This window comes from Talpa occidentalis, unplaced genomic scaffold, assembly GCF_014898055.3.
Source record: "Talpa occidentalis isolate TD23 unplaced genomic scaffold, MPIMG_talOcc4v2.1 talOcc4.9, whole genome shotgun sequence".
Classification (NCBI taxonomy): Eukaryota; Metazoa; Chordata; class Mammalia; order Eulipotyphla; family Talpidae; genus Talpa; species Talpa occidentalis.
In genome coordinates, this window is record NW_023605305.1 from 41,374,117 (window position 1) to 41,393,883 (window position 19,767).

General features: G+C 35.2%; 1 protein-coding gene across 1 annotated transcript in view; it reads left to right on the forward strand.

Moving 5' to 3' along the window:
- Positions 1 to 19,767, forward strand: part of COL24A1 (collagen type XXIV alpha 1 chain) — a 260,287-nt gene that overhangs the window by 113,732 nt on the left and 126,788 nt on the right. The window contains exons 20-23 of the mRNA XM_037499346.1: positions 3,224 to 3,277; positions 9,706 to 9,759; positions 11,659 to 11,703; positions 16,237 to 16,290. Coding sequence (XP_037355243.1) covers positions 3,224 to 3,277; positions 9,706 to 9,759; positions 11,659 to 11,703; positions 16,237 to 16,290 — 207 coding nt within the window. The remainder of the gene's footprint in view (positions 1 to 3,223; positions 3,278 to 9,705; positions 9,760 to 11,658; positions 11,704 to 16,236; positions 16,291 to 19,767) is intronic.

Here is a 19,767-nt window from a genome sequence, read left to right on the forward strand (position 1 = left end):
TAACTTTTGCCATTTTAAATATAATGCCTTTTGGTGTGCATCTTTGTTTTTCTCTTACTTGGAACTGTCTGAGTTACCTTTTCCTTCCTCAGATTAGGGAAGTTTTTGTCTATTATTAACTCAAATTTTCTGACCATTTCTGTCTTCTCCTTCTGGATCCCATATACTATAGATAGTATTCCTCTGGATTTTGTCTCAGAAGTTTCTTCATGTATATTTACTTTTTTAAAATTCTTTTCCATTTTGCTTCTCTGTCTAGGTGAATTATATTGCTTTGAGTTCCATTCCTCTGCTTTACTCAATCTGCTATTGAACTCTCCACTATATATTTTTCAGTTCTATCATTGTATTCATCAGCACAGAAACTTTTCTTTGGAGCTTAATTTTTTTTCTGATTTATTCATTCTTCTGAGTTTAGTGAGAATCTTTGTAACTGTTACTTTGAAATACCAGGTAATTTGCTTATCTCCATTTCTTTAAGGTGTTTTATGGTATGTTATCTTGCTCTTTCATTTTGGATATGTTCCTCTGCCTCCCCATTCTGCCTGAATCTTTTTAATTGTCTTTATGACATTCCAGGTAAACATTCTACCCTTTGGGACTCCTCCCAACTATAAATCACCACACCAGAGGTGGGGTTTCTCCCTTGATGAACAGCTATCTAAATGCTGTCCTTTTATCCTTTATTATGGAAGCTTTTTTTAAAATCTTGCTTTTGGGTCATCTTTCATATAAATCACTTCATATATAATTGTAGGGGTTTTTTTTTGTTTGTTTGTGTGGAAGGGGAGTGATTTCAGGTTCTTCCTACATCACCATCTCAAACCAAAATCTATCTTATTCTTTTTAAAATTCATATTGCCCCATATCTGGCCACTGGGATCTCTGAGTTTCCCAGCATTCTCTTAACATGTCTCTAGATTTTAAACCTTTGATAGCTTCTTTGCTTTCTAATATGACAAGATATTCAAGGCTTTTCTGGAGGATAGACAAGAATTATTAATTTATTGACAAACTTTCTCTGAAACTGTGGTTGTAAACCAGGACTCAGGGGTCAAAAATAGCTACCAGGCATGTCCTAATAAAAAAAAAAAAGGTATAATTTAACAACAAGTGGAATAAAAATCTTTTGTTTTGTATTATGGGCCAGGTACTAGTTGCTGGGAATAAGAGAGTTAATAAGACATAAAACTGACTTCAAGGAGTTTAAAATCTGATGAGAAAAATAAAACAAGCCAAAACACTAGGGCGACTGTTTGGGACCCCATGTTAGTGAAAGTTTTTAGAAAAGACCTAAATTATGGGTATCACAGAAATACTTCCAAATATAATAATCAGTAGTTTGTTTAAACCTTCCATGTGAAGAAGGAAAGGAAAAATTATTCAAGGCTGAGTAAAGAGTATATATGGAAGCCCGGAAGTGAAATAGGTTTTGTATTTTCAAAGTGTTACAGTTGTTCAGTAGCTCGAGTATTGGGTGTAGGGAATAGAGAGGTAAATCAAGATCAATTCATGAAGGCCCCTCTAAGCCAGGTATTAAGGAATTTGGATTTTATTCATTGTATTCTGAATTTAGTAACAAAGTAGCATGATCGTTTTCATAGATTTAGTCTGGCTTCAGAGTGAAAATAATCTGTCACAAATAAAAGCAAGAAAAAATAGCTGAGAGGCAAAGGATGGTGACCTGTGTAATGGTAGTGGAGGCCTGTAGGAAATTGACAATGATTTTGGAGGTGGAATTGATGGAGCTCAATGAATGGTGGAAGTGGTGGTAATAGTGGTAAGGAAAAAATGTGTTCAAAGGTGATATATAGCTTTTTTGCATTGGAAACTGGTGGTCAGTGGGAAGATTCTCTTAAATACAGGAGGAAGGAAGAACAGGCATGTGAGAGAGATCATGAGTTCTATTTTAGATAACTAGTTAGTGTTACAGCAGGAACTAGAACAGAAGTGTCATGATTCAATTTCACAGGGTTTTGCCCTCACTAAACTTATGAACACAGGGAACATTAAAGAGAAAGGATATGAAATTATCAGATAAATAATTTTTAAGTTGTATTATATACAAATAGTGAAGGCATTTTCTGTCCTAATCCAGACTAGATGAGTTGCTAACATTTTCTTTTCATTTTCCCCCCAAAATGAGTATTCCAGATTCAGCCTTTGCTGTTCTGTCTTGCCTGTGGTGATTTTTATTTACATCACATTTACCCCTTCACTGAGCTACCTTTTAAACCTCATATTTATATTTTAATGGCAATCAGTTTTACTTTTCAAGATGCTGATTCTTATCTTTTTATTCCTTTGTCCATGGCAGTGAGCATCTCTGAAATAACTTCGTGACAAAATTAATACAAATAAAGTTTCAATTATTTGCTTATTATGAAATTGATCACATTGAATCACACTATAATTTATTATATCAGCAAGAATTTGGAAATGGCTAATTTAGATAACATTACAAGTCTTTTGCAGCATAGAGTTAAGTGCTAATATTATAGTCCGTTTCTATTTCTTGAGCCTGTTGTTTTAGATTGCTAAAGTATAATTTCCAAAAAAGTAAACTCATGATTCTCGGAAAAATGTAAACATGGGTCAAGAATGCACTCAACTCCTTAATTAAGAATGAAACCAGTGGAATGTATAGGCAAGTTCCAAAAGTATTTAAGGAACTCAGAAATATTTATAAGCAAAAATGGGAATGTTAGGACAAGATAATTGAGTTACATACAAAATTGATTAATGTCTTGTATAATGTCTTGTATAAAGGCATAACCTTTGGGGTTATTTTTTCATCAGAGAGAGTTTATTTGCATGTCCACCTGACCAAAACCTACAATAATTAACATGTAGTTAGTAAACAGTCTACAGTATGCAGTCCCCAAATCCTCAGGTGACTCCTACCCCATGTCACTTTGAAAAGGCCAGTCACTTCTTGTCCAAGTTGTGGATGACTTTTGAATAAGACTCTTCTCTCTTAGATTGTACTAGAACATTTCCTTTGGGTATGAGGATTGTTGGTATGTAACTGATAAAGGATGCTCTGTTTTAGGGAACTTTGTCAGTTTTGTGTTCCAATGTTAACTGCTTATCTTAATCTTTAAAACTGAGTTAGTGAGGTGTTTAAGTTACTTTGAGTATGAAATAAAGGCAAAGGGAAATTTGATATGCTTTAGTAGATTTAAAGTAATTTCCTATAACTGTACATTTTTATGTTTCCTAGGGTTTTCCAGGAGATATTGGGATTCCTGGGCAAAATGGCCCTGAAGGATCAAAGGTAAAGAAAAATGAAGGAAAAAACAGAAAATGTATGCTATCTAGAGTTGTCAGATCTCATATCACCATGATTATGGAAAGTACTTTAGGAATATCAGAACATTTCCAGATAATTTTGAGCTATCTTGAGTGCATTTTATAAACTTTATACAGCTTTTTCCCAGATAATCAGGAAACAATTTGTACCTCTGGTTCCCCCAGTAGTGTTTGTTTAGTTAGAGCAAGTTATCCAGTCTTTTGGGTTCAGGTCATTAGAAATGATTTTCCTGGTTTGGTATGGACTTAGACTAAGGGTGACAATATTTATAAATCACTGAAAAGGAATTTGTGGGAAAAAAGCAGATGGAAGAGATTTTTCTGACCAGTGTAGCCCTTAGGGCTCATAAAATAACCACAGATTAAAATTAAAGTCTGTGGTGTCTTTTGCTCCATGAACATCCTGAAGTAATCAAATATATTGAAGTAGTAAAGTGTCCTGGGTGATTTATGTGTTTTTTTAAAAAGATTTATTTATTTGTGCATAGAAGAGCTGGGGTACAGGCCAGAGGTGTGGGGGGTGAGATTCACCAGAGACAAAGCGGGGAACAGAACAGGCAGATTAACCAAAATACACTGCTGAGGGGAGCAGCAGGTGAGCCAGGAGAGGTCTGCTGTGTCACATGGGTTGCTCCCTGGCCAGCTGGGGGATCAAATTTGTACTGCAGAGGCTGCGGACAGCTTCATAAGTTGTATCTTAACCCCTTGCACCACCAGGGAGGCCCAGATTTTTATGTTTTAAAAAGATACCTTTCATGTCAGTATGGGATATAGTTTAAATAGGAGAGAAATTGAAAACATGGAGATGAGGTAGAAAAAGTTAGGAGGGAAGTTATAAAGATCTGAAATAGAACATTCATTATGTCAGCAAATACTGACTGGCTTATGTGACAGCCAATGTACTGTATATACCCTAGGGCAACAAAGATGAAAAGTCCTTATGCTGACTTTCAAGAAACTTAAAATCTAGAGGAAGATACACAAGAAAACCTTTCTCTAATGACCATATGAATAATACAGAGTATGTAATACTGCAAGAGAACAGCTTTAAGGTATTCAGATAACAGAGAAACTAGCAGTTGAGTTCACATGATAAATGAATCGGAATTTACAGACAGTGCGATGTCTAGCATTCAGGAAAAGGAAACTTATGAGAGGATGGAGGTACAATATTTGGAACATATTTGTAATAAAAGTCATTCATTATTTATGTTAAATTCATATTGAATTGAACGTCATGTATTTTATTTGGCCTAAGCTTTGCCTATATATAGTGACAGTTCTCTTTTTTCCTGTTTCCATAGAAGTATTCTTCCTATTCAACATTCAAATTCTATATAAAGTCTTACATCAAACCCTCTCCTGACACTGGAATGACCTCAGGCCATCAATTATCTCCTTTATCCTGATCTCTTCTTTTGCTCAGAATTTCCCCTCTTTGCCATTAAAATCATTCTGCTGCCAATGTTAGGGTTTCGACCCTCTTTGCTTTTCACCAAGATTACTGTAATAATAGCCCTCCAATTGTTCTTGCTGCCTACAGTCTGGCATTCCTTCAAATCTACCTAGCTGATGATGGAATAATCTCTGTAAAGTATAGATCTCATCATGTCATTCTTGTGCGTAAACCCTTCCATGATTTCCATAGATTTTAGGTTAACTCTTGTACTTCTTTATTTTTTTTTTTACACACACAAGGGTCATTTTTTTTCTTTTTAAATAATTTTCTTTAAGGCAACATTGGTTTTAAACACTGTATCTGATTCAGAAATACTGTATCTGATTCAGATTCAGAAATATAGGCTCCCAGCTATTCAGTGGGGTGCTACCATGCCCACCACCAAGGCCCCCCAGTACCTCACACAAGATTCTTTACCCTCTCTTATTCTCTAGCCCCATATGTAACTTTGATGCACCAGTCTTCCAAAAGCATTACTCCAGATTCTAGTTAAGAGTACCCAATCATGCCTTGCTTGTTTAAACCTCACAATTCCTTGCATGCTAATCTTTTTCTCTGGATACCTCCCTGCTTTCCTGTGCCCTTCTTCATTGAGCTAATACCTACACATCACATAACACATTGTTCAGGAAGCTTTCCCTTTTCTTTCCAATTGAGAGGTTCCTTCTCTGTATTCCTGAAAAAAATAACCAAGCACTTAATCTTCATATATTATAACTTCTGATTTTCTTAGCTATTAGGCTGTCAGCTTTCTGAGAAAAGAGACTGATTTTATACATACCATATAACCATAATTATAGCCATAGGGCATCACAGGAACATTAATAAGTACTGGATGATTGGATGATTGTTTGAATGACTGTATTTAACAGCTGTTATGGAAATAGAAACAATATGACTATGTACTGATTAGGTGAAAGTGAACAGATAAAGAGAAGTCAAAGACAGAATAGACTGAGTTGAGTCTTAATATATTGGCTTAAGTAGAAAAATCAGGAGGAGGTGCAGGTTCAGAGGATAGGAAAGACAAGAAGTTTGATTCCAGTATTCAAATAACCCCCACTTTTCAAAAATTTGTCTCATGCCACTTTACTTTTACCAAAGCCCTACATTAGTTCCTGTTTTCACTAACTGAAAGAAATCTGAAGAATATCTTTGTCTTTGTGACATAAGGCAAGTAGTGAAATAGAATTCAGCATTTGTTCTGCGGGGAGCCATCAGATGCAGTATGCCCTGAGCAGCGAGCGTGGGGCTGCCAAGCTCTTTCCTCAGGCACTACTTTATAAAAGCTGTGTATTTATCATGTCATTCCAGCTTTTATCTACTATTTATAAACAAATATTTGTTTTGATCATTTTGGGTTTTGTGTGTTATTTGTACCTTAGTTTTTGGTGCTGGGAACTCTCAACAACTTTTCCATATGAATTCATGGTAATTGCTTCTTCGCTTAATGCCGTTTCAATTTATGGTGGTTTCATAAGAAAATGCTACTTTTGGAGAGCAGGGGACACCTGTATCTATCTAATATATAGGTCGAAATAATCAATGTCTAAACCATACCTGAAGTAGAAAGGGATTCTGAGAGAGTGGTTGGGGGCGGAGGATAGTGTAGAGAAGGGAGCTGAAAAGTTCTCTCTTGTTTAGCCCTTCACCTGCTGTATACTTTGGAACTTGAACTTCATACATACATAAACACATTCATTTCTCCATTCAATAAATATCCATTTAGGGCCTCCCCAGTGGCGCAGTGGTTGAGCACTGGGCTGGGAAGCTGCCGCAGCCTCTGCAGCGCCAGTGTACTTCGTCAGTCTCCCTGCTCTGCTCTCCACTCTGGCTCTGGTGAATCCTCTCACCCTCCTGTGCTTCTGACTGTACCCAGTGCTTGTATAAATAAATAAATAAATCTTTAAAAAAAAGTATCCAGGGCCTCCCCGGTGGCACAGCGGTTGAGCGCTGGGTTGCGAAGCTGCCCGCTGCCTCTGCAGCGCCGGTTCGATCCCCGGCTGCTCCCCGGCCACCGGAGGAGGGTCCCACATGGCGCGCAGACCTCTCCTGCCGCCCGCTGCTCCCCTCAGCAGTGTACTTTGGTCCTTCTGCCTGCTCTGCTCCCCGCTCTGGCTCTGGTGAATTCTCTCACCCTCCCACGCTTCTGACTGTACCCAGTGCTTGTATAAACAAATAAAAAATAAATCTTTAAAAAAAAAAAGTATCCATTTAATAGTTACTGAGTTTCTTTTATATACTAGGTGAAGTACTAAATGTGGGATCATATAGATTTCTAAACTCTAATTCCTCTGATGGATGAGGTTTCAGTTTATAAAAAGTCATAAAAATTGCTGTATAAATGAGCTGGTCTAAGGCCTCCTGTTGGCAAAAGGGGTAAAGTGTCAGCACTCTGAAGCTATCTGCAGCCACTGCATCACGAGTTCGATCCCCAGCCAGGGAGCTAACCCACATGGCACAGCAGACCTCTCCTGTCTTGCCTGCTGTTCCCCTCAGCAATGTATTTTAGTAAATTTTCCTGTTCTACTCCCCACTCTGTCTCTGGTGAATCCTCTCACTGCCTGCCCCCCACACACACACCTCTAGCCTATACCCCAGCTCTTGTATGCTTAAATAAATAAAATAAATCTTTAAAAAACAAAGAGCTAATCAAGTGCTCAAAGGGTCTAATTTTGGGTAATTGATCTGTCTTAGGAAATTGGGAATTACTTCAAGAGGAAGTGATAACTGAACTTAATGTTTTTAAGGCTGCATGGTGAAGAACCAGAGGGATTTCTAAAGCATTTTAAGTTTGGAAATTTTGTTTCACTTAAAGTTTTAGACCTCCTCCCCCCTCAAAAATGCCAGAGAACTAAAGAAGTTGACTGATTTCTTGAATATTATTACTTTAGTTATCTTTAAGCTTCCTTTTTATTATTTTGTTTAGTTTTAAAACTACAATTCATAAAAGTGGGATAAAACACCAGAAAGCCAGACGTTTTAATGGGTAGCGGTGGTTGAATTTCCACTGGATGATTATTGTTCTGTGGTTTGCTTTATCGAAATTTATTCATTAAACATGAGCTTCCAATCAGCACCAATATCATGAAACTCTGATTTTTATACTGATCATTTATTTTATACTGATCACCTAAGATTTTTTTGAACATCTCAGATGATTTTATCAAAAGATCCATAAAATTTTAAAGAAAAGTGAATATGATTTTTTGTTTTGTAGGTTGCGAAGGCTCTGTTTTTTGTCTCTATTCTTGCTCCTTACTATTTGACTTGAAATTGTTTCTAGAAGCAGAAAGGAAAAGCAGAGCCAAACATACTGACACTATTAGCATTATATGTTATGGATCATGGAAGTATCTTAAGGCTTCCTTTACTTTCCTATACCTATGGTATTTGGAAAGTGACGCAAAATACATTACTCAAGCTCTGTTTTAGCCTAAACATAATGGGTATCATGTGCATTCTATTTGAAATGCATGCTTACTCTGTTTGCAAACAAATTGGGTTCTTTCCAGAGAAATTTGGCACAGCTCTAAAGAAACCTTTTATTTTTCTCTTCATTTTCTGCCAGTTGACTAAAAATCCCAAACTACGATTGGAAGCTTGGTTTAATTACAGTTCTGTTGATTGTGGGATTGTGTGTATATGTATATATGTATATAGATACAAAACATACTTCAGCAAGCCTTTTTGAGAGCTACCCAATTTGCAATCTGCTTTCAAGCATCACATAACATTAGTAAAACCACATCATCCTTAGCTGCTTGCTGCAGAAAGCGAGTACCCAATAAATATGTCTATTCTCCAGTAAACAGAGGAATAATTTATTTGTTTCTATAATGGTTTGTGATGTTACTTATATTATGGGATTAGGGATGACACAATAGGCTATTACTGTCTGATGTATAGCATCCCCGATAAATTTTTAGAGAGACTATGTGAGACTATGTTACATGCTACCTGAAAATAACTTTTTACACTGAATTATTAAAATGTGTGTTTATCTGCACAAAATTGAACTAACTTGATAAGAGGAAAATGCATAACTCTAAAAAGTTGTAGGTAACCTCAATCAGCCCTAAATATTTACCTTCCATACACTAAATCAAGATTTTTATATGCAGATTTATTGTATTGACCATTTTGTTCTCTAGGCAGCATTTAGTCAGCTGGGAATTATTTTTTCTCTTTGTATTATGGACAGTGTGCTGGTTAAGCAATTACTTGCAAACAAGATTAAAACATTACATTACCGTTTGCTTATTAGGAACTTGTAATCTTCTGGAAAGATGAGATTTTCACATGTTAAAAAGTAAAAAAAAGCATAACTAGATAACACATGATAAGTGACTAATAAGGAACTCATGGAGAGAATAATTTAAGTCTCCAATTTTCTGAGAAACTTCATAGAGAATTGGGATTTGAGTTGGATGGGTTGGTTTTACCCAGGTGGAACTAAGGAATGAGAGATTCTATGCAACAGGTTAAATAAGAACCCAAGGTTGGAAGGCAGAGGTAAACTTACCTGACTTAAAAAAATTTGAGGTAGATCTTAAATAAAACGTTGAGAGGTCTGAATGCTAATAAGCTCACAGATTTTTTTGTGTGGTAAAAAAGCATAATAACCTGAAATCTAAATCTCTCAACAAATTTTTAGATGAATAGTAAAGTATTGTTAACTATATGCACATTATTATTGTACAGCTGAACCCTGGAATATTTTCACCTTGTTTAACTTAAACTCTATACCCATTGAAAAGCAATTCCCTGCTTTTGCCTCCCCCAGTCCCTGGCAACCAACACTTTGCTTTCTGCTTCTATAGATATGACTAGGTACCTTTGATAACTTTACCCAAATAGTATTGCCAATTTCTAGATTATTGCTGATTGGAAAAAAACATTTATTAATGTGTGTGTTTGCATTGCCTTTACAGGGACTCCTTGGAAACAGAGGGCCTCCTGGACCTCCTGGTCTCAAAGGAACACCGGTATGGAGGAAATAATTATCCTGTCAGCAATTTTTTTAGTTTCCCCCCTTTTTTGTGAGGCTTTAGTTTTTGCTTAAAGAAAGCATGCTTTAGTGTGGAGAATTTTTGCCATGCATGATTTCAAGTTATCATTTTATACTGGAAGTTCTGGAATGGGACTTGGAATCATTTTACAGTGTTCTGAATTCATTGATTTATGTCAGTGGTCTCATTGGAATATCAGAAAACTCTGAGCCCAGAATTTCACTAATGTATACTAGAATTTATATTTAATCTTTATGCCTATTTTCTACTTGCAAGATAATGAATGACATGTTTTTGTCATTGGATAATTTGACTTATGAGTGCTATGGAATAATAGGAAACTCACATTAAGCTTTATGTATGAATAATATTTTAGTGAAAGTTACCTGTGCTGGGTCTGGGTCATGGAGACCCCCACTGCCAGCTGACACATCCATTTCAAAATATTCAGTGTTGGTTGTGGTTTTCTCTCTTCCAAGGTCATTTTTAAGGCAAAAATGGAATAGATGGCTTATCACAAGAATATTTTTTAACACAATATTTTAGAGCTGTTTTAGGCTTATAACAAAATTGATAGGAAGGTACAGAAATTCTCCTTATACTTCCTCTTTCCACATGCACAACATCCCCTATTACCAATATTCCTCAGCACTTGGAAACCTATATATTCGACAATGTTTATTTCAGCAGTATTTACAATAGCTAAGACATGCAAGCAGCCTAAATACCCATACAAAGAAGACTGTATTAAGAAGATGTGACCTCTCTACACTATGGAATACTATTCAGCCATAAAGAAAGATGAAATGTTGCCATTTACAGCAAAATGGAAGGGTTTGAGAGAATGATAGTAAAGCAAGTCAAAATGACAAAGACAAATATTGAACATTGACATAGAAGATGATTTCACAATAAATTCTTAAATTGAATTGAAAATTGAGCAAAATGTTAATCAGATAAATAAAATCAAATAAATGCTTCTAGAGAGATTTATAGGTAGTATTCATCAATTAATGGCCTAATGTTGTGGTACCATAGTGTGGTAACATAATGTGGTATCAACTATTTAAAGGTGAAAATGAGCATTTTTTAGAAAATGTGTCAATAAATGAAATAAAAACCTGTTACTTTTTATTTTCATAAAGACTAATGTATAAGTATTTGAATTTTTTTGGTTATCCTTTATTCTCTAATCACCTATACAGTTTTATCCTTAGAATAATTCCAAAGATTTAAAATTTATGATTTGTGTAACTGATTTGACCTTAAGAATATTGCACATGTAAACTGGACAAGAAGAAACGATAGGCAGTGAATCCCATTTGGTAGGATTCCATATACCTTTGTATCTTTAAGGCTTAAGACAGAATTTAGACTCACAATGTGTTTGTTGAATTAAGGAGGAATCAAAATCTTCCAATGGCAAACATTTTCTTTAGCAATAATATTTTAATATGCTAATATGTATTGATTTCTATTATGAATTTGAGTTCCTCTCTCAAATGGAGAATAAATCCAAGAAAATAAAGGTTATATTTAATTCAGGGTCTCAGTAATTCTTAATCCTGATTTTGTGATACCCTAATCACTTTCATTCCTATCTAGTATCAGCTTTCTATGTATAGATTATATCATCTATTTATTTATATCATCAATTTAAAAATGAGCCAATAATAAGTATCCCTTTAGGATAAATATGGGATTAGCACACACACAAAAATTAAAGTGTTACAGGGCGATGCAATTCTAAATATAAGAAAATCACAGCATTATTCTCACAAAATCAAAATGAGCTCATATTTCAGAAAAAGAATTAGGGTTTTCATTTTTAAATGCTTATTTCAGGCCATGATATGTTCTCATTCCTTTTTTAAGGGAGAAGAAGGACCTATTGGACCCTTTGGAGAACTGGGACCAAGAGTATGTATCATATAAATGATTTTCAAAAAGTGATTCTCTTAAAACAACCGTTCTGTAAATGTTTTGAATAGCACCAAATTTTAAATTATAGCAAAAGACAAAAATTGAAATACAGTCTTGCACTTCCCCCAAATAAAATTTTCCTATAACTGGAACGTTCCCTGATAGTTTGTATTATTATACCTACTACATATTTACTTTTTCTTCAGTGATTTTATGGTATCAATAATTTGAAAATTATTAATAGTGTCTCAAAATGAAATAGGAGGCTAAATACCTTAACCTTTTAGCTATATTGTAGGAATCTGTTTTCTAAATGTACAAGTAAAATGATGGAAAGATGTGATTTCAGTAAGTAAGATGTGATTTCAGCCAACTTTTTCTTCAGATTATATTGCATGGTAACATATAAACTACTTGTTTTTAAGTTCTGAAAAGAATTCTTTGAGAATTTGTGTATACATGACCAAAGTTTACATTATTGTGATGTTATTTGGAGTGTACATCACATTTATTTTAAGAAGCATTATTAGATCCATGAACTACATCATTCTTGAGAAAATCATAACTACAGGTTCTTAAACAGTTTTACATTTAAGGAGACAGTAATTCTTTCTTTTGCACCTTTACCTCACTAGCACATATACTGCCACTATCCCATTGAAAGAAAAGAAGAATTTTTATTTCATTTTTTGTGAGGTGAGTTATATAACAGAAAAACTGTTGTTATTTGAGCCCAGTAAAATGGATCTTTTATTTTAAATTTACTTCCCTAGAAAAAAAGAGAATCACATTCACCTTTTGCCTGTTCATACTATTTTTGTTGCTACAATTGGTTGAAGATCAATTTAGGCCCAGTAGTGCTCTATGTAACATGAGTCCCCTCTAATCCAAAAAATAACCATACAAGATATTGTCCAAATTGTTTAGGTGTGAAAATAAAACTTCAATTTTATATGCTCAAGGATAGCTTTGTCTAGAAAAACCTAATGTTACAGTGTGTAACAGGACCGGAAATGAAAACTTCAATACTGACCAGACTGAAGTGCTGGATTTCAGAAATTATAAATGTACTTCTAGCACATTCTAGTGAGATTTTTTTTCCCATAATATAGATATAATGTGTAACTATTTCTTAGTATGTTGCAGTGCCTCTTGAATGAGATTTATGTTATTAACGATGAAAGAAATGATGTTGTTAAACCGCTTTCCAAATACTGTGAATAGAAGTGTATTACTAAAATTTTTTGTGAACATCATAGACAAATCTAATAATTTTGACTCTTAACTATATTTCTTGTCCTAAAACTGTTAATTGATTGCAGGATAATTTATATTTGACAATTTTGTCTTTTGATTCTTCGCTCTAATTTCTGTTTGGTAGGAAACCATTGCACAAATTGAAGCAAGGCAGAGTCAGAAATCAAAATAACTCTTTGGGTAGAAATACTCTATATAAGTTAAGTTACTAGGGAACTTTTGTGTGGTTAAAACAGAATGGCAGCCAGTGCATTGTTTTGTTTTTGTTAAAAGAAAGAAAATAGAGTGTTGGTTTATGGATACCAATAATAAAATATAATTCTATAATGCCTAGCAGATATTTTAAATTGGTGTTCTGTTTCACAGTCTCTCCTGTTCCATGTTTTATTCATTGATTTGAATTTGTCATACACATTAGATGATGCATATTGATCTCCATCAAATCTTGCGTAATCAGATTTCAGTTATTTGATATTAGAAACCATGGTCAGTCTACCCAGTATCCCAGATTTTGACTCCATCCAGTCCAGTGATGATCTACTCTCTTCAGTTGCTAACTGCTGTGATCATGCCCTCTACCTTGTCATTACTGGTAACAGCAATCTAGTCTTAATTTCAATATCCAGCTTTCCTCTCCCTAACTACTGTCCCCTTCCTTTCTAATTTATTCTCTCTTGTAACAAATTCCATCAGTCCCAATAGAAATTTCAACTCACTGACTGTATGACCTTTCCATCTTTCTATGCCCTTCAAGACCTCACATGCTTCCTCATCCTGTTTCACACATTATAATTATCCCTTTGATTATATTCTGAATAATGTCCCCAACCTATTTACATTTTTAACTTTTCTAATTTTTTTTTCACTTTCCTCAACTCTATTCATGTTTCTCTCATCCCCATTCTTAGCCCTTTATCTTACACCCCAGTTCTCTGAGATGACTGAAATAATCAGAGCAAGCTTCCACAAGTTTCTACCATTGCTCCTATCCACATACCTGTATCTAGGCCACTCACTCTGCCTTCGCCGTGGCTAGTGTGGAAGAACAAACCATTTTTTCTAGCTGATGTCAAAACTTTCACTTGTTTTCTACATTTCTTATCCTCTGCCTAATTGAAAATCATCGATCCAACAATTCTTCCCACTCTCCTGCATATTAATTTTTCTCTGATGGATCTCTTGTCAGTACATAAATATGCTATTTCTTTCAGTGTAAAAGCAAAATGTATTGATGTTAGTTTTTTCTCTCCAGGGGGCGGGAACTCTCCTTCCCTTTTCAGCAAAACTTCTCAAGGGTTATATAGAAAAAAAAATTTTTTTCAGTTTTTCTCCTCTTCTACCTGTTGAAACCATGTTTGTCCCCACTACCCTAAAACAAATGATCTTACAAATATCATCAGTGATCTCCATGCTGTTGAGTCCAATGATCGTTTCTTAATTTTCACATTACTTCATTATGATACCCTTCAGAATTTGACAAGATTGCTCTTTCTTTTTGGAAGCAGTTTCTTCATTTGCATGAACTTCCTCCTAAACCTCCAACACGAAATTCGAATATTTTCCTCATTTCTTCAAATTCTACCTTTGTGAAGTGATCCAAGATTTGGTTTCCAGACTTCTCTTTTCTATCAACACTTACTACCCAGATGATTTTGTCCAGTCTTTTGGCTTTAACTACCATGCAAATACTGGTGACTTCCTAAATTACATGATCAGATCAAAACCTTCTGCCCCCTGAACTCTGGGCTAGTATAACTACTACCAGATCTCTATTTAGATGTTGAACAAGACCATCAAATGTAATTATCAAAACTGAGCTTCCAATTTGCCCTCCAAATCTGTTCTTCCCATAGTCTGTCCTATTTCATTTTTTCCCTTAATCAGATTTAAAAATCTTAAATTTATTCTGGACTCTTATCTCTCTCTCACATTCCACACATGACCTATCAGCAATTTCTAGAAGATGTGCCTTCAAACTACAAAAATAATTTTATCCCTTTCCACAGTCCCCTCGCTGCTGCCCTGATATTTGTGTTGTCATCTCTCACTTGGATTATTACTGTGGATTTTTTGCTGGACTCCTTGCTTCTGCTCTTCCAGCAAAGTGATCCTATTAAAACATACATCATGGCACTTTCTGTCTCAAGACTTGTCTTAGTCTTCATGTCTCAGAGTAAAAGCCAAAACCCTTAACTAATGTACCAGGTTCTCCATGACCTGACTTCCTATTCGCCTCTCCCTTCTTTGGCCTTATTTCCTCTTCTCACTTACTCTGCTCTAGCACATTCTTGCCTCTGGGCTTTTGCACAGGATTTCTCTCCTTGGAATTTTCTCTCTTCAGATATCTATGTAACTTGCCCCTTTAAGTTTACTCAAGTGCTGGGGCCTCCCTGATGATGCAAGGGGTTAAGATGCAGCACTATGAAGCTGTCTGCAGCCACTGCATCACGAGTTCGATCCCCGGCCAGGGAGGTGACCCACATGGTGCTGCAGACCTTTCTTAACTCGCCTGCTGCTCCCCTCAGCATTGTATCTCAGTCAATCCACCTGTTCTTTTCTCCACTCTGTCTCTGGTGAATCCCCTCACCACCATCCCCACACCTCTGGCCTGTCCCCCAGTTCTTATATGCATAAATAAATCTTAAAAAAAAAGTTTACTCAAGTGCCACCTTCTTAGTGAGGTCTTCCCTGGTAGTCTTATAAAAAAAAATCTCGGCAGGGCCTCCCTGGTGGTGCAGCGGGTTGAGCGCAGCACCGTGAGGCTGTCCGTGGCTTCTGAAGCATGGGCTTGATTCCCGGCCAGCCAGGTAACTACCCACATGGAGCGGCAGACCTGTCCTGTCTTGCTTGCTGCTCCCCTCAGCAGTGTATTTCGGTCATCTGCCTGTTTTGCTCCCCGCTCTGTCTCTGGTGAATCCTCTCACCTTCCTGTGCCTCTGGCCTGTACCTTAGCTATTTTATCAATAAATAAATCTTTTAAAAAAAAATCAGCAAACCTCCCACATTTTATATCTTCCTTCCTTGCTTAATTTTGTGTCCTTCACATATACCACTACCTAATACCATATATTTTACTTATTTTTTAATTATGACATCCTCACTAAATGCAGGCTCTATGAAGGCAGGTGAATAGTTAATTGACATGATTGAATCTATATATCAAATAGTTTTCCAGTGATTCATCTCAAGGATAAATTTCATAAATCTTAGGAAATTGTCACTATGAGAATGATTAAATATGTCTTCTTTATCTTTTAATCTGTTCTTTTCTAGGGGAAACCAGGTCAAAAAGGGTATGGAGGAGAACCTGGACCAGAAGGTTTAAAGGTAAAGCAACTAATTTTATTACCAGTTATGAAGAATAATTTTAAATAAAAAATTATGACTCAGAAATATAAAATGAACACATTCAATATTTTATTCAACTCATTAATGAGGATGCTAATAATATGCTCAGACTGGTTCAAATAACATTTGAGAAGCTATATATTTATATATTTTAATAGATATGAAATAATAAGCATTCCTTAATAAAGAAATGTTAGGATAAAATTTGTGGTTAAATATAGGACAGTTAATCATAAAATTGGGGGCTGCCTATTCTACTGCACAGAAACCTGCAAGTTAATGTAACTTCTTTGAGTCTCTGGGTCCTTACCCTATAGCATACAGTGAATCTAACTCCCAGTAGAAAATGAAGTACATTCTATAGATAATCACTGGGTGGTGTTCACCCTTCTGTGACATTAAAAGTTGTGTCACCTGCTTTTGTATGCCTGTATGTAAGTTTTATATGACTTTTTCTGACACCAACAAATATCAAGTAGTATGATAGTTTTATGTGTATAGCATTAAGGTCTGAAAGAAACTGCTAATAAGAATTTATACAAATTTAAAATTTAACAAAAAATTGAGAAATAACAGCACTATTGCTACATTTCCTAAAGCTAGAGTTCTTTAAAATAAAACTATAGGTGGGGGTGGGGAAAGGAGGGATTGGGGTCAAAATAAGGGGGGGTGCAATTGTACGGGGAATATAAAAATAAAAAAATTAAATAAAACTATAACTTTCATATTACTAGAATTTAAAGAAAAGCTAAACACATTTCAAGGTCAGTTAGTAAAGAAATATGAGCTAAAATATTTTTTAATGTGTCACCATATCTGTCTGTGGCTGAAATGATCCTGGGACAGTGTATGTAATGACTCTCAAGTGAGAGTCAACCACACAATAGAACCTCGCTCTTTATAAACTTAATTCTACTTTATGAGGATTTAGCTCTGTGATCTCTGTACTGCCAAGTAGTTCTACAAAAAACTTCTGTGCGCTAATATCCAGTCATACTGGCGACAAACAGTATCAATCATTATTGACATCCTATCTTCTCCCCTAGATTCACAACAGCATCAGGGGGCTTTGTGTTACCCAGAAAATGAAGCAACTTATTTAATGTTCAGTCCTACGACTTGCCCCTGAAATTTCTGTCTTACTGCTTCATACATCTATCTATTCAGTAGAACCTGGCACTCCCTCAGGGGCATCTGGATTTCCTGGGAAAGTCCTTGGGAGTTAGGAAAGGGTCACCCCCTTTGACGGAATCCTAGGTACTGTCTTCCTAGAGTTGAGGAAATATTCCTCTCTCTCTCTTGTCCTCAAAGCCAACTCACCTCTTACCTCAAACTCTCTGAAAACTACAACAAAAATGCAGATAATTCTGCAGGCAACCTCTGCTTTCTGCTTCTTAATGTAGATTTCCTATTTGACTAATGGCACAAAGGAAGGGTTCATCTCATTTGCTGGAAATACCCAAGGGCATTGGGTAAGGAGGCATAAGTACAAGAACATTAACAATTTATGTAGTATCCTTCCACAAATTTTCTGTAAAAATTGTCTAATAAGTGAGCTGTCAATTAGAAAAAAGGTTTTACTCTCCTGTTTCACTCTTTATTATGTATGTAAATGTATGCCAGAATTGAAAAGAAAATTTGAGGTCTTTGAAAGTTTATTTCAAATTGATTACTCCATGAATATTAATTAGCTTTCAATGTTTAAGATCGCACTATCCAATAAAATGAATCATTTTAACCACAAGTAAGAAAAAAGAAAGAGGTGAAATTAATTTTAGTAATGTATTTTACTTAACTGAAGATTACAAAATATTACCATTTAAAGAGATAACCAATATTAAAATTATTAATGAGATATATTCCTTTTTGTGCAAAATCTTTGAAATCTATTCTGTATTACTTATTTCAGTTAAAACTAGGCCATTTCCCATGCTAGGTAGCTACATGCCAGTATTGGTTACAATATTGTTAATGCATTTTACTACTCCACACTGAAATATAATTATTAATCTTAAGGAAGTAATGGATGGTTAATATTCTATTTCTTTAAACAAAATGTATGTTCGTGTCATACATGTATGTGGCACCCTGAACTTAATTATATATCTTTCATTATCATTGTCTTTATTTGACCTATGCTTTTGCCATTCCTCAGCATCAAAATTGGCCCTTTCTCATCAGTATATCATCTATTCAGGGACCAAATCTAAGATACTTTCATAATCCATTATTTAAAAATACTCATATTTAGATTTTCACAAGGTAATATGGTGTATTCTCTGTATTTTACTCAACACCACCACCAGATGTAGGGCAGCTCACCATGCACAATTAGTCATGTTAGTATTTCTGCAGTGAAATAAAAAGTTGTTCTGAATAACCAAAATAAGAATATAAATTGTGCACTATTTATAATATCTAAGCTATGGAAACAACCCAAATGCCCCAAAATAGATGACTAGATCAAGAAGATGAGGTACATATACACAATGGAATATTACTTAGCAATCAAAAAAGATAAACTCATGCATTTTGCAGCAACATGGATGGAGATGGAAGGGATCATGCTCAGCGAAATAAGCCAGAAAGAAAAAGAAAAATACTGGATGGTCTCACTCATAGCAAGAATTTAGAAAACCTAAATAAGGGACCAGGAAAAAGACTAATTGCAATAAAGTAAAAATCAAAATCAACAAGCAACTATAGACCAGAGACACACTACAGTGGGGGGTGGGGGGAGGAGAAGAGGGATTAGGGTTAGAAAAAGGGGGTGGGAATTGTATGGGGAATATAACCAAAATGAAAATGCATACATTATGCAAAAATGAAAAATGATGTAAGAATTATATAAAATAAAGTATCAAAAAATATATCAAAAAAAAAAAGAATATAAATTCCCTCACCCAGGTCAGGTAAGGCATTGCTACCAAATTGATTCAGGGTAAGCAAAGTTGGCTGAGTTCTGACATACTTTGAGTTTTCAGAGCCTTATGGGCTACAGAATTGCAGGTAAGGTTTTGCGCATATAGTATGTTTTCTGGAAAGCCAGCTTCAACTTCTCAAGCCCACAGGAGTGTCTGCTGCTATGAAATCCTTTACCTGTGACATATATTCTCAGCATTGGGAAGGTGTCTTATCTCTTGAAGCAAATACATCATCTTTGTGGATATTATCCTTCTTGATAGCTTCCACAGTGCCTACTTCCACTCGCCTTTTATTGGGTGTACCTCAATGAAGATTTTATTTTTAAGCTTTCTAAAATATTTTAATGGAAATAATATTGCACATAACATTATATGTTTCAGGTGTATATCGTTAAACATCAATATATGTATACACTACATTAAGTTCACCACTGAAAGTTCAATTCCTTCTTTTACTGTATAGTTGACTTTTATCTGAAATATTTTTAATGATTGGAAATTGCAATTTGAAGAATGCAGTTTAAGAAAATAG